At 52.9% G+C, this 23406-nt stretch overlaps 2 protein-coding genes across 3 annotated transcripts in view; one reads left to right on the forward strand and one right to left on the reverse strand.

Annotated features, from left to right (window-relative positions):
• Positions 1–9899, reverse strand: part of UBE2O (ubiquitin conjugating enzyme E2 O) — a 62384-nt gene extending 52485 nt beyond the window's left edge. Inside the window, exon 1 of one of the 2 annotated variants that reach the window (XM_032128785.1) lies at positions 9478–9899. In XM_032128785.1, coding sequence (XP_031984676.1) covers positions 9478–9855 — 378 coding nt within the window. In that variant the 5' untranslated portion in view covers positions 9856–9899. Of the gene's footprint in view, positions 1–7830; positions 7867–9477 lie in introns of those variants that run through there. The other variant, XM_032128787.1, reaches the window with a different exon arrangement.
• Positions 9900–15298: 5399 nt separating this feature from the next.
• Positions 15299–23177, forward strand: AANAT (aralkylamine N-acetyltransferase). Its single transcript, XM_032129161.1, has 4 exons — positions 15299–17388; positions 20599–20913; positions 21670–21824; positions 22164–23177. Exons 2-4 carry the CDS (start codon positions 20757–20759, stop codon positions 22467–22469), a joined length of 618 nt encoding a protein of 205 aa, XP_031985052.1. The 5' UTR covers positions 15299–17388; positions 20599–20756; the 3' UTR covers positions 22470–23177.
• Positions 23178–23406: the final 229 nt, after the last annotated feature.

The following is a 23406-nucleotide window of genomic DNA, read 5'->3' on the forward strand; positions in this document are numbered from 1 at the left end:
AGTTACTGAGCCAATGACACGCTCTGGATCTGCTTGTCCAATTGTAACACACAGTGAAATCCCACAACACTGACATTAGGACAATAAAAATATCAGTTAATGAATTAAGAAAGCCATCCTGAAGCTTCTTCCTAAACTAAGCAGCCAGGAATGCTGGTGTTTCCTGTACAGTGTCACTGTCACTGCTGTGGCATTCCACAGGGTGCTCTCTTCTTTCTTGTATTTCAGCCATGTACAGAGATGCACAGTTGAGGAAGTTCTGTGATTATGTACTACTACAACTAGGAAGAGCTTCCCAAGCTCTTTGGAATACACTTGAAACGCTGACCAGACCATCCCTTACAGGAAGCAAATAATCATCCATCCGCAGACTTTAAGAAACAAAAAGCCACAAAATCAAGTTTTAAACTAAGGATGAAGATCCCTCCCTCTTCCCTGCTCCCACTTTCTGCTTTAAACTGAACCCACAGGCAGTTCACCAAGACAATGCTGTACCACAGCATGGAAAATCAGAGCAGCTTCAATAACCTGCAGCACAAGGACAGAGAAAAGACTTCTGACAGAAGTTGCATGTGCTAAGGACAAAAATCTGAAGAGGCGGTTCATGATGTATCATTTCCAGCCAGTTATCCCACTGTGTAGTAACTCTAAATTTAGAAAATGTGGCTATTTTGTCTCAAGACTGATGTTGTTTCAAGGAACTTGGACTCTGAGGCTGAACCGAAGCCTAAGTAATACTTGCAATAGTCATGAGAATTATTCACTTGGATTAGATACATAACCCACCTTCCAAGAGGAAACAAACCAACTTTCATCTTCAAAAGCAGACAGAAAGGCAAAACCAAAGGACAAGCAGGGCCATGCTGGAAATCCCATCAACTCTCAGCAAAAATACTAAGCAGTACTCTGTGCACACTCACTCCAAACACTGAAAAGCAAAGATGTGAGGGCAGAGAGCAGAGGCAGCACTGGACACTTGGCATGGGCAGCAGCCCCTCACGCTGCTGAGGCCTCTGACCCCTTTCCAGCAGCAGGTAAAGCAGAATGGCCATTTCAGTGCCATGAGGGTAAAGGAAAATGCAAAGGCTCCTAGGTGATCGGTGCTAGTCAAGCCCCAGCTGTTTCAGTATAGCTGCTGCCAACAATTTCACTGAGGACTGAGATCTAAGACCAGTTCTTTAACAACAGATCTTGAGCCAAGAGATCTGAAATACTCACTTGATTCCAGGAACACCACTATGAACTAAGAGTTAATCTTGGCTATTCTTCACTGACTACAATTCTAACCCAGCCTTGCAAAAATCCCCAGCTCACTAGACCTACACCTAAACTAAATTTTAAAACACTGAGTTACTCAGCTTAGCTTCTCATGTAAGTGAAACCAAATCAAACTTGAGTTACTCAACACCAAGTGGTGAGTTCCCAAGCATCCCATTTCACACAAACACCAAACAACCAATGTATTGTGGCTCTGCCTGAGAGTAATTTTCCCAGACAAATCGCTAGCTGCAACTGCACTAAGGAATGTCAAAAAGTGTTTCCACTGAGCAGCCAGCTCAAGCTCTCCAGCCCTGAAAATGGTCAAATAGAGAAGGCACTGAGCACACACCATGAAAACACCACCTGGCAGCACTAATGCTGGCTGTCTTACCCAGAGTCACCTGAGGAGAGACTTTCTGTCACCTTTCCAACACGCACTGCCACATCAGAGCCCAGAAAATGCTTTGAAGATGAAAAGTGCTACTTATTTGCTAAGTATCCTTTATCAGCAAAAAAGCAGCACCGTTTCTTACACCCAAATGATTCATACGAAAAGTTCTTTTATTCTCAAAGAAGTTATATCCTTTCAAAAGTAGGTAAAAAATAAATCAGTCATGATGGAACTAATTCCAGCTCACAGTATTAGTGTATTTTACTAAGCAGAAGATTCATCATCCACTGACAAATGACAACTGTACCCAGTCACTTCCACAGGAATGAGGTACCAGAACTCCCAGCTCCGGGCTAAGAAAAATAGTTAAAAGCCTTAAGCTCCTCATTTTTGCAGCTGGTGATTAAATAGCCCTCTTCACTTGTCTGTCTCCAAACCCCTCCCTCACATGGAGAAAAGCTAAAGGCTTTACAGGCAGCAATAAGAGCAAACCACTGAGACTGAGTCTGATGCGTGCTGAATACAGAACCACACGGTACCACTGCTGCAGTTTTATTGTACAAAACCAATCCTGCTTAATGGACCAAGGGTATGGCTATGCAGTTTCTCTTCAACTCAAGAGACTGTAACCAGAGGCTGTGAAGTGATACCACTGCAAATGCAAGCTGAGCACGGTTTCCTTGTTCCTAATGTACTCCTGTGAATTTAATTTTTCCTGGCCTGGAAGCTACAGTAAGATACCAAGGGCTCCTGTCCTCTCCTGGCCTGCTCTGCTGCCAGTCCGTGGTCTCACCTCCTGCCAACAGCCTTCTCACTACCCATTCTTTCACACAGAGCAGCAGCACCAGCTGGTGAGGAAAGAAACAAAGGTCATGATTTTAAAGACAATGGCAAAAGCATGGAAAAACCCCAGCTTTGCAATCCCAAAGAAGCCTACCTACCTGGAGCATCCAACATACATCAGCAGGGTTGTTCAAACCCTTTGAAAAACTAGACAGATTATTTATGGTGTAGCTTGATGTGTCCCACTTTCAAGGTCTCAGCATATGTGCATAAAAAGCATTTTGTATCTTGGCTTCCACCTTGTATATCCAAGCAACCTTGTACACCATCCCAGCAGCTAACACAGCAAGCAAATCCAAAAACCCACCAGAACTACAGAGGCTCATGAAGATACTGGTCTAAGACACCACTTCCACACATCGGCTGTTAATTTGTTAAATTTTAGACCAGCAGGTCCACACTGCACATTCTAATCTCACAGCATAGAAGCATCAATGCTATTTAGCTTAAGTCTTCCCAGTAACCTGAACTGAACTGCAGCTCCCTGCAGTCAGAGCTTCTCTGGTGCAACCTGCACCTGACTGATGGAGAAGGCTGAACAAAGCATAAAAGTGATGTCATTTCTTTAAAAAGCATTGTAAAGCATTAAAAATATGTACAGAGGTACAGAGTTCTTTGTCTCCAAATCTGCCCACTCTCAACCTATGGTTTTGGCCTTGGTCATTCTGTGAGAGGAAGAAATTCCATCTGCAGGTGCTTATTGGATCTGCCTCTCCATTAAGATGCTTTAAATCCCAATACAATTAAGGGCAGAAAACAAAGATAATATCACCTGTACTTGACCTTATCTCTCCTGCACATGCACATATCCAACATACACTTATCAAGTCCACATCCACCACCACGTTTGTTTCCATCTACACCACACGCTGAAGATTTGAGCCCAGTAAATGTTCACAATTTCTTCTTGTGTCTCTTCCACAGCCTGGTCCAAGCGCTCCCAAAGGCTGGAGCAGAAAGCACAGCAGACACACCACTCCATACCTTTCTTTTGGCCAGATGTGCAGTCAAACGCATAAGGGAGGTAAGAATAACCCTGAAACGCACAGTAAGAGATGTTTTCTATCCAGAAACGCATCCAGGCATGTAAGTCACCAACTGCACCAAGCTGGGCTGTGTGCGCTCTGTACCACCACAGGCACAGGATCCTCTGAAATTCAGTCAGCACAGACCAGAAACAAAATTAAAGCTAAAAAGACACCTGTCAACTTGAAACTCAGGCACATCTGGAAGTGCTGCAGCTATTACAGTAATCAGCATCTTTACTACCTACCGTCTTTACTGTCAAAACCACATGCTCTTCACACTATTTGAAGTTTTTCATCACCCCTAACAATCATTACCCCTCAAAGTTTCCTGCTCCCTTCACAGAAACATTAAACAATCAGAAAGAAAAAACCTCATTCATATCTGTCAGATGGAAACCCCCCCAGTCCTGGGACATTGTCATTAACAGAAACTTACTTTTGCTTAATATCCCAAATTCAAGTTAGCAGACTATTTTTGATTCAGACATAAACATGCACATTTCTATTTAGCAGGCTAAAAGCAAATGGAAGAAAGCCCAAACATTACCATGGAGTCTCCCTTCAGGTTTTTGGTTTTTTTCCTAGGAGTTAGCATTCTCATACCTTGCCACAGGTCTAAAGGTCTCAGGAGTGGGACACATCAGCTACACAAGGTAGAGCCTGAGCTGAGTTACAGGTCTGGTACTCTGGAGCACTATGTAAAATGCAGAAGCCGAGCCATCATCTCTCACATCTCTCAGTTCCAGGAAAGTCAGGACTGCCAACCTCAAAAGCAAGTGCAAAGATTTCAGCTCAAGCGATCAGCTCTTGTACTTAGGATGACCTAAACACAGGTCCCTTTGGGCAAAGACCCTGCACATGGTGGGAGGTAACAGCAGAACGGAAAAAATGAGGCAGGGTTTTCCTAAGTAGCATTTAGGAAGGTGTCATCACCTTCTGAGCCTTTGAAATCCCCCAAGTAATTAAACAGTCAAAGGAGAAGAGGCTTTTAGCTTTCCAAACACCAATTATTTCCCACACCAACACAGATGTTGAGCATTAAAAATAATGTGTTTCCTCTGAAGAAAGGAGAGAAGCTGAGGACAGCTGCCATAGGCAAGCAAGACCTTGTCCCAAAAAGCATCTGTCAAAGCTGCTTTTATTTAACTTCAATAAAGAATCTTTAGCCAAAAACGAAACTTTATAAAATTGCCTGAAGTCCCTTTTTTGCTGAAGTCTGCACTGGAGATCTATCACATCAGCAAATAAAAAAACTTGTATGAGAAAGCTGCAGCAAAATGTCTCACCCACACAGGTATTTCAGAGCCTGTCATGGGCATTGATTGATTCCTTCTAAAGCTTTTAGTGCACATTAGTTTGTTTACTAGTCCTAAAAGCATTACTAATTTAGTTTGGGGTTTTTTTAAGCTATAGCAGCACACTGGAAGGGAGCACATCTTGGAAGAGAGCACATCACAAACACTGCTTGCTTGAGGACAGGCTTCGTCCATTTTAAAAATAACACTCCTGTCTACATTTGGAATAATTGTAATAAATGGCTTAGCCCAGATGGCCACTTTCAACTCCTGAATTACCAATTCACTCTGCACACAGTACACAAAGCAGTAACAGTGTACAATATTTAGTACTCCTGAGACTTCCACACTGTGAATTGTGCCAGATTCCACTTTTGCAGTAAAATATTAATGATGATCCCCAAGTCTATATCACAAGAGCCAAACAAATCAAAACAGGGAATTGACCCAAGGGTACCTAACCTTGCAATGATACTCACAGGATGGAAAGGTCACACATTAATTGGTTGTGTATTATGCAGAACTGCAAAAATTCCAGTAAGCCTCTTCTGTCTCTAACAGCTACAAACATCAGGTGGTTTCAAAGAACCCCCCTGGGAGACTAACTGAAATGTCAGATGCAAGAAGAGGGTTAGATACAGCTTCCTCACCCAGTAAAACTCACTATTAATAGTTTATGGGCACGGAATTTGTGTGCTGCAACAGATCCAGAGTTTGGCACTGTTTTTGGCCAGCATTTCCTCATGGCCCCTGAAAAGGATCCTACAATCCCTCTTCACCTGCCCCAATGTACCCACACTGTTCCACTGCACTTCCAGATGGCCAACACCTCGCCAGGTTTGAAGATGGAAGATTTTTAAGGCTGTTTTCATCCCTCAGTTGTAAATAGGCTGCAGTCACTAGCTAGGATTAACGTCTGAAGGGCACATGCTGATGGGCTGGGATCCCAGCAGTGAGGGCTGAGAGTGGCTGTGAATGGACACAGGGAAAACACAGACCCTGACGATCTTCAGAAACTTCTCCTGTGACCTTGTGTTAGATCCATGACCCAGTACCTGAGGTCAGGAAATTACAGGAGCAAAGGGTGGAAAAGAACAGAAGGTCTGTGTGGGATGAAGCAGAGCTGAATTCATATAGAGCCTTCTGGAGGTAACATCAGGTAATTTCCAGGTAATAAGTTCATCAGCCCCTGGTTTATGTCTGAGGAGTCCTGATAGTTTGAATCTGTTTCCAAAACAAAGCTGAATGAGGTAAGAGAGTCATCCAAACTAAGTTGTATTCTGGACCTTACAAAAAAAACCTGCTAAAAACTTTTAAAAAATTGCACCTTGACTCTTATGGCAAACCTGGGGTCCTGCAATGGTCCCTACGCATACATCAACCAGTACTGCCAGTGTATCACAGCATCACACCAAGCCCGTGCTCCCAGAGGCAGGCACAGGGAACTCAGGAGGCCTGGCTGGCTGAAGGCCTTCAGATAAGGTGCTGAAACACAACACCTGCACTTTCCATTTGCCCCAGCTGCACAAGCGGCCTATCTGCCTCGCCCAGGCTTTGTGAAAATGAAAGGTGGCAGAGAGGTCTGAGGCTTTCAGGGAAGAGGCAGGAGGAAGGGCAGCAGCATTTTGAAGTCCCCAGAGCCTGACTATATACCCAGTATGTTCAAATGTTTCCATAAAGTTCCCAAAGGCAACTCAAGTGTGCAGCAGGAATGCTGAACTACAGCTGAGAGATCCTGAAATTAAAATTCAGCTGGGTCCCAAGTACTCCTGATTAATTTAGAAAAAGCATCAGGTGTTTACAGCAGCTCATAGTACTTCCAAACCTGCCTTCCAAATTACATCCAGAGATTTGGCTTTAGCCAGCCAGAAGAATTGCTCTGCAGATTTGTTGGGTCAGGCAAGACACGGATGGCAAATATATTTGGAAAGGGAAGCTTTCTCCTTCCATGTCTGCTTGGGTTTTACAATACTCAGCAAGGGTGATTTCCCAGTGCCTTAAATGGGTGATATGGCCAGGGAAAGCAGGAAAGAAGCACTTGAAGCCAGAGGGTAAGAAATCCTGGCTCTTCCTTTATTCACATCATTGTTTTCATGCTGCTAATGACTACTAACAGGGGAACCAAAAGCAGGAATGTGCTCACATATACAATTACTGGAGGAGCTGGTGGGGCTTTGCACTGCTAGGCTCTATCTCAAGAGAAAGCTTCTATTACTGATTAACATCAGTAATTGTGTGCCTGGGTTTAAGTGGCATTCTGCCTACCATTCCCAACAGGAAAGAGCAACAGCAAGTGTTGAACTTCCAGAAGCAACAGCAAAAATAACAACCTACATGAAAAAAAAACCCAAACTGTCCAAGAAAAGATAGGAAAGCTCAAGGATCATAACTGGGTACAGAAAGTTGCTTTTGACCTTTGCACTGGAAGCCAAAGGTGCTGTTTCACTGGACTCAGTATTTCCAACAACTTTATTTCTCCCTCAGTTATTCGCTCTATCCAATACACACACCAGGATTCCCAGATCCTGAAGCACCTGACAAACAGGAGGTAGACAAGCAACCAGCCTTCTGTGTGGAAGCAGGACCTAACACACAAAATAGGCACACAAAAGTCCTAGCCTCAAGAGCATCTTTACCCTCTGCCCATTTCAGAGTTAAGGGAAATAAAAGGAAATAGAAGAGAGCAACAGGCATCCTCTGGAGTCCATGGTTTAGCTGTGACTAGGACAGGTCAACGTTTTAAGGTCATCACACAAGACTCTCACAACCAAAGATGCTAGAGAGTCAGGCACAGCCAAAAGAGGTACCTGTAAGTAACAGCACCAAAAACCCAACAAACTTTAGACCCAGGATAACCATATAATGCCTATGGTTTGCACCCCTCCCAGCACAGACAATGACAAGCGTGTCAGGCTTACCCGGCTGGTTCTCACACATCAGTGGAACCCAAAAGGGGCTGGGTCAGCAGACAGCTAAAAAAACCAATTATAACCACAAAACCATGATCACTCACACTGCATGCTTCCAGTGGCATCAGGTTTGTTTTCAGCAATCCTGAGCTGCAGTGCAGACTGTACACAATGCCTCTCAATTTGGTTAGTGGGCAGCTTTTCAAATGAAAAAAAAAAAAAAAAATCAATAGAAGTACACCTAAATTTCTCAAGCATTCAGGAAGCTTCTCCCCGGGGTCCATTACCTGAGTGGTAAAGGCACCTACACCAGAGCAGCAGCACTAAAAGGAAAGACAGTTTATTTACATAACTGTCTTTGATTTCTGATCCTCCTCAGTCCAGCTTTTTCTAACACTGCAATGGGTGCAGTTACCAAGTGACTGAAGTCAGAGCTAACACTTCTGGATTTGGGAACCCAACAGACACAACTAAATCTGTGTTTACGCACCTAAATGGAGGTGGCTTTGTTTAGACACTGAAAACCAAACTCAACTTGGGACAAATTTTTGCTGCAACAACACACAAAGATTTTACTGGAAGGCTGCAGTGATTGAATCATGGAGGTTTTTTTAGAGAAAAGAGGCTTTTTTTTTTCTTTTAAGGTAGAAATACATCACATGGCAGTATCTTTTCAGAATACCTGTTTTCATTTTCCTTATCTCCAAGTGGTCACGTGTCTAATGACACTACCACCTAAATTTAGCTCATTCTGTAGCACTGGCAATCCTAGCGATGCCTTTAGGACTGCAACACACCTTTCTTCCTCTCAGTCCCCCCTCTCTCCTGCAGCGTGCAGGGCCATTTCTGAGACAGCAAAGCAGACGGGTTCTCCAGAAGCCTCCTGCTTTCCACTGCCAGCCCAGAGGAGCAGGGGGACCCTGCAGGGACAGTGCAGGAGCCCTTTCTGCTCAGTGCAACGCCCATCCCTGGCAGCCCCTTTGTGCTCTATTACAGTGCCCCCCTCGCCCGCTTTTGTCTCTGAACTGTCTGTCAGCCTGGGCTAAAACCCCAGGCCAGACCAACTTTGGGAAGTGGGAATATTCCAGCGCAGACCTACACCTTGTGGCTTGTCAGATATAATTAAGATGCCACAGATTTACGCGTGCCTCATTAGCAAGGGGTAAATGCTCACGTAAACAAGGGCAGATGCAAACCGTGGTTGCTTCCTGCTGAAATCTTTATCCAGGGGAGGTTTCCCTGCTCAGCTGCTGACTCTCCTAAACAGGCAATGACGACACCGGGCAATAAAGGCTGGGACACTGCCCTACAACTCCAGCAAGTAAGAGATGTCTGGAAGTTCGCTCAAATCACCTTCACAGGCACGCTGCTCCTTATGCCACCAAGCCCCAGTGCCTCAGCAGAGCAGCCATGCTCTACCACCAGCGCAAGGCAGCAGCATCCATGCTGGGCTGCCAGAGGGAGTGTGATGAAGGGAGGGAACGGCATTTCACCCTCTGGAGGACACCGTCCCCCTTCCCCGCTCCGGCTGCTCGCTGCACGGGCGGGCAAGGACGGGCGTCACGGGGGAAAAAGAGCAGCAACCTCCTGCTCGGGAGCCTCCAGCGCACCCGACCCCGCAGCCCCGCAGGCCGTGCAGGCCCTGCCCCAGGAGGCCTCCGAGGCGGCGCCCCGGTCTTGCAACCGGCGCCAGCCCCCCGGGGAGGGACCCGGGCCCGTGCAGGCCGCGGGCCGCCCCCCACCCCGGTTACCTTGGTCTCCTTGACGTGCTGCTTGATGCCCTCCGGGTACCACTGCACCCGCACGTAGCCCCGCCGCAGCGGGCTGGCGCGGCCCTCCTCCCCGCCGCCGGCGCCAGGGCCTCCCGACTCGGAGCCGCCCGAGCTGGCGGCGCCGCCGGCCGCGGCCCCGCGCCCGCCCTCCTCAGAGTCCTCCTCCGAGTCCTCGCCGTGGATGAGGCGCACCAGGCCGAAGCGCACGGAGCCGCGGTAGCGGCCCGACACCAGGTCGTGGGAGAAGAGAAGGCGCTGTGAACCGCCCGGCGGGGCGGAGAGGGGCAGCGCGGCGGGGGGAGCCGGGGGTGCCGCTGCCGGCGGTGCCGGTGCCCCCTCCTCGGGCTGTTCCGCCATGGCGCCGGTGAGCGGGAGCGCGCGGCCGGCAGGAGGGGGAGGGCAGGGGAGGGGCGGCAAGTAACGGCCGGGGGGCGGGGCCAGAGGCGGCCACGCCCACAGCACCGACACAGGCCACGCCCACGGCACCGGCACGCCCCGCCCACCGCGGGCACAGGCCACGCCCACCGCGGGGAGGGGCGGGAGGGGAGGGCGGGGACCGGGAGGGACCGGGGGGCGAGGGGGGACCGGGGCCGGGGCCGGGGGGGCTGCGCTGCGTTACCGGCCCCGGGCTGGGGGGGCTGCATCGTCTGCTGATCCCCGGGAATGGGGGATTGCATCATCGGCCCCGCGGATGGGGGACTGCATCGTCCTCTGATCCCCAGGGATGCGGGGGGCTGCGCTGCATCATCCCCGGGGATAGGGGGCTGCGCCGCGTCAGGGGCCCCAGGGATGGGGGGGCTGCGTCGTCCTCTAATCCCCAGGGATTGGGGGGGGGGGGGGGCTGCATCGTCCTCTAATCCCCAGGGATAGGGGAATTGCGTCATCGTCCCCAGGAATGGGGGGGGGGGGGGGCTGCATCCTCCTCTGATTCCCAGGGATGGGGGGGAGGCGGCATTGCATCGTCCCCAGGGATGGAGGAGCCTGCAGTGCATCATGCCCTGGTCCCCGGAGATGGGGGGGCTGCACTGCATCGTCTCGGAGCCGCAGTGATGGGGGGACACTGTGCTGCATCATCCCCCAGTTCTCAGTCGCCGTGGGCTGCCCTGCATCATCTCCCACTCGCCAGTGATGGGGGCTCTGCTGTTTACAGATCCCTCTTCCTGGGCACAGATGGGGGTCCATCCTGGCACTGGGCACTGCTCGATGCTGGGAGCTGCTCTCCAGCTGACATCAAAGCCTGATCTTGCTTTTCATGGCTCCTAGAAGCCCTCATTAGGGTGTGCAAATGAGCCGAATATTTGGCTTCATTGACTCTAAGGATTTTTCCCCCTCTGTCTGCAGAGATTTTGTAAATAGAAAAGTTTTTTTTGAGCAGATCCTGCTGCTCTGGCAGGCAAAGGACTAAAGGAATCCAAAATAGCCTTCACTGCCTGTCTTTTACCACGACATATCCTGCCTCTTCTCTCCCTGGATCTCCCCACCTGTGCAGCACTGGCTTGAATAGCAAGAAAATGCCTGAAATCCTCAGCCTAATTTGTTCTCTTGCATAAAATACCCCAGGAGCAGCAGAACAGTGTTTTCCCTCTTGCCCTCTCCCTCCCAGACTGCTCTGCCTTGGCTGGATCAACCAGCTGGCTACCAGTCCACCTTCCAAGGTTTCTCCTTGTAGGAAAAGCAACCAGGATAAAGATCTGCCCATGCTTGCCTCCTAAATTCCAGAACCCTGTCCTCAGGCCTGCTGGGATTTTTCAATCTTGCAAATGGCCCTAAAGCCATTTAGGGAAAGAAGCTGAGACGAGGCTGGGGTGGGCAGTGTGTGGGTGATGGGTGCACTGGGGGCTCTGCCCAGCTCCTCACTACCCCAAGGTGTGAGTGACAGGGCAGCAGGATGCTCAAAGGGATGGAGAAGTACAAACCATCCCTGTCCTGCCTCCAAATCAGGGAGCTTCAGGCAGTGAAGCCCTCCAGCCCCTGTCTTCTCCCAGGCCAACCCAGCTGCCACCCCAGCATTTAATTGCTCCCTACAGCATCATATTAATCAGAAAGGCAGCGTGTTGATGTGATTCCTTGCTGGAGCATTTCTTGGCTTCAACCCCAGGGATAAGAAATAGAATAGAGCTAAAAGGGACCATTGGGTGGCTAAATAGCAGCATACCCCTAGGGAAAGGCAGTTTCAATATCCAGTTAGTGCCACTGTGGGTTTACAGCTGTTTCTAGGGATGTGCTCCTGGGAATACAGACCTGTGTCCATATGCCCTGACCTCTGTGAAGTGGACAAGGTGTAGGGTTGATAGGCAGCATTCAGACCTTCTAGAGCACATGAGTGCCTCTGGCATGAGGATTTCACCCTCTGACCATTGCTCTGCTGGAGGGGGGAGTATGACGCATCTCCCCAGGGCATCCATCCAGCCCACCTGGAGCTGTGGACAAGGTACCAACCCCTCTCCCTCTGTAGTCAGGGAGAATTGCACCTTTCAGACCTTTGAGAAGGGCAGAAGGTGCCCTTTGACTCCATTTAAACTGATGCCATGTCTTCTCGAGGTTTCAAAACAGAGCTTTATCCAGCACAGTGATGCTCCTCATCATCTCCTTAATGTACATTGCAACAGCCACTAATAAAATATAGATACCGTAATGGGCACAATCATGTGTGGAGATGGAAACTGTCCCTCTTCAGGGCAATTAAGTGCTGAAGAGCAGTGGTGGGGCTTCAGGTAGCCACAAATAGCCATGAAAACAATCACATTATCCCCCTGACCGGGCTCACGGCAGGGGGATTATAATGGGGACAAGTCAGGGCTGTTTGCTCGTTAGGAGGAGCCGAGCCGGGTGTGTTTTTGCACTCTGATCCCAGCTGGAGCTCTGATGTGCTTCCATCAGGAAGTGGCACTGAAGGAGGACTGATTGCTTTTTTAGGACACAACAGCCCAGGGCCCGGGCTGTCACAATATTGACGGCCTTCAGATTTTACAGTGCCTGGGTGTCAAAATGAGCATCTCCTATTTTACATCACTGTTCAGATCTCCACTGAGAGACTCTGCAAGTCCACACCACCCAGCAAAACATGCAGGACTTCTGCAAAGTGAGACGTGTCAAGCAGCCTCCCTGCTCAGTTTAGGGACAACTCTTGCTGGTAAGGCTGTTTTGGGAAGCAATGGCCTTTACTCTGCAGGAGAACATCCTCCCTGGAATCAAGCTGTCCCTGTGATCTAACCACCTTATGGCACTTAGGTTAGATCACCAGCGTCTCCCTGCTGAGATACTGCGTGTCCGAGGGCGTGTCAGAATGCCCAGAGGGTGCCAAGATGCCCAGCAGGTGCTGGGATACCCAGGATACCCTTTATCTCGCTGCGAAGATACTGGTAAAAAGCAAGCTCTGTCCTTCCTCCTTGGAAGGGCATCTTTGCACAGGCCTTGCCGGGTTTAAGGGGCAGGTGTTGGGATGCCCACAGGGTGCTGGGCAGCCTGCCAGGTGCTGGGGATACCCACAGCATACCAGGAGGCATGGCAGGTGCCGAGGATGCCAGCAGGGTAGCAGGATGTCTGCTGGGGATGGCTCTGGGATGTCCACAGGGTACTGGAATGACCGCTGGGTGCCAGGATGTCCACTGGGGAATTCCCGGAGAGTGCCAGGTGCCCGAGGGTACCGCGATGCCCGGAGGATGGTCGGCGCTCCCAGGGCACCGTGATTCCCAGGGGATGGTCGGCGCTCCCAGGGTACCGGGATGCCCGGGGGACGGTCGGCGCTCCCATGGCACCGCGATGCCCGGAGGATGGTCGGCGCTCCCGGGGAACCGCGATGCCCGGGGGATGGTCGGTGCTCCCAGGGTACCGCGATGCCCGGAGGATGGTCGGCGCTCCCAGGGCACCGTGATTCCCAGGGGATGGTCGGCGCTCCCGGGGTACGGGGATGCCCGGGGGATGGTCGGCGCTCCCAGGGCACCGCGATGCCCGGGGGATGGTCGGCGCTCCCAGGGTACCGGGATGCCCGGAGGATGGTCGGCGCTCCCATGGCACCGCGATGCCCGGAGGATGGTCGGCGCTCCCATGGCACCGCGATGCCCGGAGGATGGTCGGCGCTCCCAGGGCACCGCGATGCCCGGAGGATGGTCGGCGCTCTCGGGGCACCGGGATGCCCGGAGGATGGTCGGCGCTCCCATGGCACCGCGATGTCCGCTCGGTGCCGGTGCCGGTGCCGGGCTGCGGCGGGGCTCTGGTGCCACCTCGTGGGCTCTCGCCTCCCGGCGGCTCCGGTCCGGCGGGGGGAGCGGGCGGCACCGGCCCGTGGCTCCCCAGGGGCAGCAGCTGCGCTCGGAGCCCCGGGGCTGCAGTCGGGCTGGGGGCTCCGCGCTCGGGCGCAGGTTGAGTCTTCCAGCCCTCTCTGCTCCTCTCTGCAACCCCTCCTTGGCCAGTTCTCCCAGTATTTCCCTCTTCTGCTGCTTCGCAGACGCGTAGAGTCCCTGTACTTTCCCTGCTGGGAAGAGCTGGTGCCTTCGGGAAAGGTCTTTCAGAGCAGCTCGTGTCACAGGGAATGCCTCCAGACCCTCCCACGGGGACAGCTGGGGGTTTATCTTCATCATCACGCAGACAAAGAGCTCAGCAGGAGTCCCTGTGTCCCCATTAACATCAGGGAACAGAAATACGAGCAAGTGATGCAGGGCATGGCAATCCTTCATCCTGTCTCTGTGAGGCCAGAGAGCCTCCGGAGGCTGGGTGGGCAGGGAATGAGATGGTCTGTGAGAGCCCTTCCAACTCAAGCCATGCTATGATCCTGCAGGAATCGTGATTTCCCAGCCCTTCCCTCTCTGGTTGTGCTGCCCTGAGCAAACACTGCTGGCTCTCCTACAAGTAACTCAGAGCAGCATCACCCTGTTCATGAACAACTCGATGCGAGCACGATCCTCCTCCACTCCCTCCTCTCACCCTTTCCACTGAGACCAAGACCTCACAACCCTCCCGATGGGGTTGGCCCAGGCTCAGCCTTGCCCTCCAGGATTCTTCTTCCCTGCGGGTGGAATCTGGTCCCCAGCCATCTCCATGGGTGCCCCTGGCTCCCAGCAGCATTGTGCCAGGGTTGGGGCTGGATCAAAGGCAGGACAGCTCCTGTAAACAGCAGGATGCCCCAACAACAATTGCCAGACTGCTGGAATCTCCTCTTCCCAAAGCCAGACTAGCTCTTAACTGCTTGGAGGTCCGGGACTGGAGGGTGGGGCTGCCTCTGCTGAGCCCCTTCCCACCTGCCCGGCCCTCTCCTCCCAGAGAAGCTCCTGCAGCCCCCACTGACCCCCTTCCTCCCAGGGACTGTGCCATGAGTGGCCATGACCTAGTTACAAACCCCAGATCACAGAGAGGAGAGGAGGTTAATCACCAGCAGTGCTGTGCTCCAGGCAGGGGACAAAAGAGTCCTGGCTGGGTCCTGGCACCCAATCTCCTGCTTCTGGCTGAGGTTGCCATGGCCAAGCAGACGTGGGTGAAACTGTCTGCCAAACTTGTTTGTTCTCTTTTCTCAAAGGTAGAGGAGTAGCAAGATACAGCAGCCCTGCAAAGGCACGTGCTTATCTACTGCAGGTCAAAGCCAGAGTTCAAAGCCTGTTTCCCCTAACCATTGCTGAGAACCCAAAAAAGCTGTGAAGTAGCATCCTTTCATCCCTTCCCCAGCTCCCTGAGAGTGTCTGTGGAGAGAATCAGCCCTGCCACTGATGGGCCAGAAGGCATATGCCGGAGGAAAGACATATACATGTATATTTGCGTGTTATTCATATTATATATATAAATATATAAACATAGATATAAACATTTCAGAGCACAGAGCTGAACTAGCCCCTCCAGGGCCTGTTTAGAGCACGGGGCTGGAGGCTGACCACCCTCCATAGGAGCCCTGCATTGCTATTTTGAAAGAGCAGCAGCTGGCAGGTTCCTAAACCACAATGTCCTGCTCCAGAGGAAAAGCTGGAAGCCTGCTGGCTTTTCAGGAGCTGCCGGTGAATTAAAACCACTCCTGGCAGCATAAGAGGGAGCACCGGGGGATAGAAGCAGCAGGTGGGCAGCCTGGCAAGTGCTGAGAATACCGACTATGTCCAAAGAGCTGCATCCTGCTGGGAAGTTACAGCAACAACAAGCACCAGCACGAACGATGAAAAGGGAGGAGATGAGGGAGAAGGAAACCAGAGCCCACAGCTGACCTTGCAGCAATGCCAAACTGCAGAGCCCTGCTGCTAGGCCATTGCCAGGAGAAAAGCGTCACCCTCTTGGAAATGTGGGTGCCCATGGCTAAGCCAGAGGAAGGTGCTAAACAGGGAAAGCAGCTTGGGAATTACACAATTACGTGAGTCTGAGAGAGAAACCGCCCCAATGGCGTCACGCAGGACAGGATCCCGATGCCATCTGAATCCCGTGATGGCAGACCCTGCCTCAAAGCAGGGGCTGCAGACACCACAAGCAGCTTAATCCGCTGAGCACCGGGATAATGGGGCACGGCGGGGCCGGAGACACAGCACGGCGCAGCTGAAGAGCCCCTGAGCTGCGTGTGCATGGCTTCGTTCTCAAGCCCTGGCAGAGGGGGGGCCGAGTCGTGATTCATCTGCCTCCCACATGTCGCCCCTCGCTGCAAATCCTACTCGGAGATAATTGCTGTCTTCCTGAGTGGGTACTCCAACAGAGGGACCAGCCCTGCTGTGGGGCCACAGTGACAGCTCGGGGCTCTTTGAAGATGCTGAGAGAGCTGCTAAATATGCAAATCCAGGCACACTGCTGTGGCTCTAATTTAATGGAGTTGTTGACCCTCTGCAGCTGTGTGGGGAGCAGGAAGAGAGACGCAGCTAAAACTGTGGAATGCAGCATCCCTGCTTGACTATTCCAGCCACGGGCCAACCTCTGCTTTGCTGGGCTGCTTTAATGGCTGGGAGTTGCTCCAAAAAGCCATTTCTGAAGAGAAGAAAGCTGCTGGGTCATACTTCCGTTTTGATTTCATGAAAAAGCTTAAAAGAGAGAGATAAGGGCGTAGCTCCAGGTCACTTTGCCCATGGCTGGAAGCTAAAGCAGGTCCAGAGCTGCCCTGGAAATGTCTCCAGTGGAGCAAAGCCAGCTCTGCCCTCTGCTCCAGGCTTCTTTCAGGACTGCATCTGCTTCCCAATGATAATGATGATGCCGACATCACGCTCCCCCCTGGGATAATCTCCCTTTTATTACACGTGTCCTGATGGGGACAAACATTGCTGGCTCTGCCTGTCCGGTTTCTTATGTAACAGCACCCACGGACAGAGGGCTGCATGGGGGAGAGATGCTTGGGTTTTGGAATAAGTTCCTTGGGCAAGAAACCTTATGTCTGACTCCCCATCCTACATGGAATCAGATGATTCCCCTGAGAAACTTCCCCCCACTCAAGCCCAAGCAATGATCACGCCCAGCACAACCAGCAGCCTCCCCATCCTTCCCCAAAGAAAGCTCATCCACTCTGGGCAGGGCTGCCTTTGGCTTCTTATGGGCTCCTGATGCTGTTGGAGAGGTCAGGATCAGGTACAGGACAGTGCTGCCTGTCCTGGCTGAGTCCCCTGCTCTCCCTGCCCGGCCCTCAGAGCAGGGCAATCAGCTAAATGCTTTATCCCTCTGCAGCCAGTCACGCCAGGGAAAAAAACCAACAGACCCTGAAGTGATCCCTTTGCTGGCCTGTCACCTTAAAGCTTCTCACCTCTCCCTGTCTTTCATCGGAGTTCTAAACTCCTTAGGATGTCATCACGTGCTCCATAAATAACAAATATATACAAGCAGCGGCTGTGGAGGATGCAGCAGACAGTGGAGGGAAGGCAAAATCCCACATCCTCCTCTCCAGCCAGCGCTGAGACGGCACCCCCGGAGCCAGGCGGGCAGGGAGCGGCGTGGGCTCCCCGGCTGGTAAGCACCCACATTCCTGTCACATCCTGGGGGGCACTGACAGCCTTGGGGACAGCTGGTGGTCCCCTGGCCACCGTGACTTGGTCCCGTATCCCAGGATGAGGGGGATTTCCCCAGAGGGGTGGGAGGTTGGTATAGGGAGCTTAGCTTGCTGAGAAGTGGTTTTGGGACAGGGAAGGGTGTGACTCTCATCCCAGCCCCCGTCTCACCCCTACACTTCCAACACCTGCTCCCAAAACCCAGCTGTAGGGACTCTTCTCACTGAAACCCTCCGTGTTCTGGGGGTGGGAAGAACTTAAGCTCTTTTGCACTTTTTAAAGTATTTGACTTTAAGACTGGGTGAATAACTCTGTGCTATCAAGTAATTTAAAAAATCCACCTCCAAACTCAGGCAGACAATTCATAACTTGGTAAAAGATGCTGCCAGGGGGGTACTGTGCACCTGCCTGTTTCTTTACATGTGAGCATCTCTCTGGACCATGGGGATGCTCTCATTTCTGGGGCACAAACACAAGTCAGGGCAGGGAAAATTTACAGAGCAAGCTCTTGGTTCACTGCTATGACACACAAGCGTAGTGGGCTCATCTCAGGCAAGTCTGGCAAGGAGTCACAGCACGAAATTCAGCCTGGGGTATAAGTGACTTGAACAAATATAGGAGGCTTTGTTGGAGCATCAGAAGACAGATGATGATCATCATGGAGACAGAATTTTCCTTATCATTTTTTCTCACTTACTCTGGGACCTGGGCAGAGTTTCCTTCACCTCTGAAGGTTGGATGCTTCCCATGGTAGCCCCATGGCTGTGCAGAGCCCATGGTTCTCTCCAGGGATAGGGAGCACTGCTGGTTCCTCTGTGCTCTGCAGGTTCTATGCATCCCCCCTTCCCAGAAGACCTTCCACTCTTCAGGGAGCTGAGAAGCAAAGCAAGAAGTTCATTTCCAGAAAACAAACATGAATGTATCAGCCCTCCAGCTGTATAACCTGGGTTGCCAGGAATAACGTGCTGGAGGGGAAAAAATACAAGGAAAACAAGCAAGGAGCAACCTTTTCCCTTCCCTGGCTACTGCTCCAGGGTGTTGCTGGTTGGGGTCTCAGGCAGTTTCTAAAAATAGCTGGAGGGACCTGATTGCCCTTTCCCAGTTTTCTCTAATGGGAATGGAGCAGACACTTAAACACGAGGTTTTTGACCCCTTCAGCTCCATAGATGTTCCCGTAGAGACTTCCTATGGCTCAGTTGTTTCCAGCCTTCATATGCTCTGGGATGAAGACTTGTTCTTGGACAGTGAGCACTGCATGGTGGCTGTTGGAGAGCAAACACCCCTGAGGAGCCTGGGCTGGTGGAAGGTGTCCCTTCTCACTGCAGGGGGGTGGACTACCTGACCTTTAACAGTCCTTTCCAACCCAAACCATTCTGTGATTCCACAATCTATCTCCCTAATTCCCATGGCAACTGAAATTCCGGCCCTGCCTGAGGCCATATTCAACTGACCTCTCTGCCCTGCCATCCCTGCACAGCCATCCCCGGGCCTGATCCAGCAGCATCTCCCCAGCAGCATCCCCAGAACTCGCCCCAAGCACTCAGCAGCCCCCAGGATCAAACCCCCACTGCATTTTCAAGGACCCCTGAGTTTACCCTCTTGTCTACTCTGGGATTTACTCATGCAGATGAGTCCCTAATCCAATTAGCAGGATGAGGAGCTCCAGAAGATTTGATAATAAGCTCTACAAACACTACACCCGCCCCCCCACCCCCCCAGCACCCCACTCTCCCCCCCAGCTCACCCCATTTCACTTCCCTCCTGCAGGAGCATGAGCCACCTATTCCCAGCACCAGTTCAGTCAGTCCTTGGTGACTGGAATGAGAACTGGAGATGCTAAATAATTCCCCTGCCAAGGAAAGCCCCTCTCCCTGATGGATCTGATCTCTTAGACACATACCCACAGCCAAACCAGTGATTCATTGAAAATAAATCCTGAGACCACCCTGTCTCGCCTCAGACGGGATAAGACTGGCATTTCAAGCATCCAGCCCTCGGCATTTCGGGATGGAAAATTCCCAGCTTGCGCCGGTGGTGCCCTGTGCAATGTTTGTGCTGGTAATGCTTTTGTTTCCATAAATCCTATTAGCTGGAGGCAAGCCTATAATTAGCAGGGAAAGCCGGCACCTCTGAAACAATAATCAAAAATGACCTGGCTTTGCTGGAAATTGCTTGAATATTGGTCTGAGTTCAGATGGATGTTTGAATGGATGGCTCTGATAGCCATTCTCACAATTTCTGTCTGCAGGATGCATGTGCTTAGTGAAGTTACTCACTCAGTTTGTGGTTCTCTTTGGGTTTACTAACTCGGTTCACTCACACGTGAAAGCAGAAGCAGATTGAAGCTACAGGCTCTGATCCAGGTCAAGGGATTTGTCTGGGCTGTGCAGGATGGGTGCTGCCAGATGACCTCGGGTGTTGGTGACCCTCTTGGGGGAACCCATGTTGAAGGTGGAGTGTCCTGACCTGGCCTGGGCTGTGTCTGGTGGGATCATGCCACCCAAAGCTCCTGGGGCACCTCACCAGGGAGGACACCCGAGGCTTTAGCCTCAGTCACCTGCTCAATCCTGCCAAGGACCCAGCTCTGTGAGCGTGGACATGACCTAAGAGCCAGCAGAGGTTAAACTGTGTCACTCACCTGCTGAGTGAGTCAGAGAAGGGAGTAAATCCTGTCAGCTCCTGCTGTCTGGAGGAGGTGGCTCTGGCTGCCTGATGTGTGTCCCTGTCAGGGCACCTCTGTGGCCTGGCCCTGACCTCTCACACCAGAGCATCACAGGGAACTTTCACACAGATAGATGCTTATTTTACAGCTCTTGGCTTCCTGCAGCCACATCCCACCCTGCCTGTCCCCAGGGTAGCAGCTGGACTTGCTCTGGGGTTCTCCTGCCCATCCCACTGCCGTGAGCTGGGCAATGTTGGGCAGGATGCTCAGCCCCACACCTGCACCGGTTCTAACAGCCCTGGCCCTTCTCCCTGCTCTGTCCCACCACCTGGATCACTGTGCTTTTGTCACGCCGGGGTTTGCTCAGCTCACAGCTGGTGCCAGCCTCCTGTGTTCCCCAGCTCACAGGGAGGGCGGCTGGGGTCACTGCGGGCGGGTATTTGCTGTACATACACACACACCCCTATGGGAAAGGGGGACGAGCTGCCTCATCCTGTCTGTCATCAACAGGTGCTTCCGCTGGCTCACGGTGCTGCAGGAGCTTGGCCGGAATAAAGGGCGTGGGAGCCGGCAGAGGCTGCCCCGAACAGAGGGAGCCAGGCAGGAGAAGGAGGAGGAGGAGAAGGAGAAGGAGGAGAAGGAGGAGAAGGAGGAGAAGGACGGGGAGGATGTCGGCGCTCAGCGCGTTGCCCTTCCTGAAGCCGGTCCACCTGCGGTCGCCCCGCAGCTCGCCCGGGGGCCAGCGCCGGCACACGCTGCCCGCCAGCGAGTTCCGCTGCCTCAGCCCCGAGGACGCGGCCAGCGTGTTCGAGATCGAGCGCGAAGGTAAGGAGGGGGCCCGGGGGGTCCTGCTGGTGGCATCAGCTGGACCCCTTTGCATCTGTTTCTCTTGTGCTCCTTGTAATAGCAAATTCCCCCATGTGTGCCCTCGTGGGAGGGATGCAGTGGCCGTGACTTGCGGCCAGGCCACCACGGGCTCCCTAAAGAGGTGGGGGAACTGTGGTTAATGAGCTGGAGAACCAGCTCACCCTGGGGTGGGGATGCTGGGAGGTGATGCTGAGTAGGACCAGGTCAGTGAGAAGCAGCTTTCCCAAAACAGCCCTGTGAGAGCCAGTGGGTAGGATAGGAAAAGGGGAAGTGGGAGGAAGGACACCATGGTCTGCCTCCTACTGCACAGGGGCACTTTCAGATGCCATCCTGGCAACCTTCCCCCATTTCCTCCACCCTAGCTTTGCTCACCCAGCCTCACCCAGCCCATTTCTCCCTCCTCTCCAAGGGCAGGGGCGGCTGGGGAGATGCCAGGAGGGAGGGTTCAATTCAGCACCCGCTGCTGTAGCTCTGGAATCCGCAGAGTTAGAAGCCGGTCACTGGGCCATGGGGAACTGCTTCTGGAGGAGCAGAACTGCTCCCTGGAACCATCCATGTCCCTCAGAACTCCTTTAGACCTAGCAGGCAGCAGGACACATGCCATCTCTCCCCATCACGTCCCACTTTCCCTCCCCTACATCAATGCTGGGAGTTTTTCTGGGCCGGGTGTGCTTTGTCTCTCTCACCAGAGTGCTCACCACTGTCCCCCTCCAGCCTTTATATCGGTCTCTGGGGACTGTCCCCTGCACCTGGATGAGATCCGCCACTTTCTGAACCTGTGCCCAGAGCTGTCCCTCGGCTGGTTTGAGGAAGGGCGGCTCGTGGCGTTCATCATCGGCTCCCTCTGGGACCAGGAGAGGCTCAGCCAGGTGAGACCCAGTCCTTCCCACCTTGTGCACTCGGAGAGGCACTGCCAGAGCCTGGGGACCAGGAGAAGCTCCCCGGAGCCCTGAGGCTACTCCCAAAATCTTCTCCTAGGACTAACCGCTACAGGGTTGCTCTGGTGAAAATGAACCTTCTCATTAATTAATTTAAACGGTGCTGTTAAAAAATACGCCAAATAATTCCCCTCAACATTCATTTTAAAATTAAAAACTCTCCGAGGACGATGGGGGGGAGGCGAACAGGGATGGGGTGGATGTGTACCCTGGTTCTTTGGGGTGGAGAAGAAGAAGCAGGATGGGATAACCCCTGTCCCCCCCTCGCAGGCAGCGCTGACCCTGCACAAGCCGCAGGGCTCGGCCGTGCACATCCACGTGCTGGCCGTGCACCGCACCGTCCGCCAGCAGGGCAAGGGCTCCATCCTGATGTGGCGCTACCTGCAGCACCTGCGTTGCCTGCCCTTCGCCCGCCGCGCCCTGCTCATGTGCGAGGCCTTCCTCGTGCCCTTCTACCAGAAGTGCGGCTTCGAGGCGCTGGGGCCCTGCGAGGTGACGGTGAAGGACCTGGCCTTCGTGGAGATGCAGCACCCCGTGCGGGGACACGCCTTCATGCGCAGGAACAGCGGCTGCTGAGCCGCCTCTGCTCTGGCCTGCCTGCGGGGACGAGAGGCTGCAGCCCCTCTCCGTCCCCACCACTGTGATGCATCTTCCCCACCTGGCCCTGGCTGCAGCTACTCCCTCTGCCACATCTGCCTTCCAGCCACATCAGCCTGGCCCCACGCCATCCCTGCGGGGCTGGGGACAGAGATTCCTGCCAGGTCCTGCTGGAAGCATCAGCTCCCTGAGCTCCGCCTTAGCCAGGGCTGCGCTGGCGGGTCTGGGTGGGCTGCAGGGCCATGAGCCCCCTGGGATGGAAAGGCTTTGCCCTGGGAAGGGCTGGGGGCTCTGCTGGTTTGAGGGCACCTCCACCCACCGCAGTTTGCTGAGACACCCAGCACAGCCCCCACAAACAATGTGCCCCAGCCTGGCACCCCTTTCCACCACCATCACCACCACGAGCAGAGCACACCATGGCCAAGCCCTCCCTGAACAGCCCCCAGACCAGGCAAGGGTCCTGGCAGCCACCCCCCTGCCCACAGACATCTTTCCAGAGCCCTTGGAGCACATTCCCAGCCCACAGCCACCCTCAGCTGCACACTGCAGAGCCTCCCCAGGAAACCAGTCCAAACCACTTGGTCCTCCCTGTCCCAGACCCACAGCCAGCCCAGGACAAGCCTTCTGCAAACAACTCAGGTTGTTGGAAAGCAGCAAATAAAAGATGTGGTGGTGATTTTCTACACAGCCCATGTGTATTCCTGCCCTGCTTTGACCATGACCCCACCACGATGGCCGGAGGGAGGGCACCAGCTGGCATGAGGGGACATCCAGCACCCCTTGGGGTACCTCAGCCTCAAGGGAGAAGGGCCAAATCCAACCTCAGGTCATTCAGTGAAGGGTGGGATAAAGGCAGGGGTGACTCTGCCCTCAGGCAGGATCAGGAGATTCCATGGATCCAAGTGTTTGGCTTCTC

This window comes from Corvus moneduloides, chromosome 19 (assembly GCF_009650955.1).
Source record: "Corvus moneduloides isolate bCorMon1 chromosome 19, bCorMon1.pri, whole genome shotgun sequence".
In the NCBI taxonomy this organism is placed as follows: domain Eukaryota; kingdom Metazoa; phylum Chordata; class Aves; order Passeriformes; family Corvidae; genus Corvus; species Corvus moneduloides.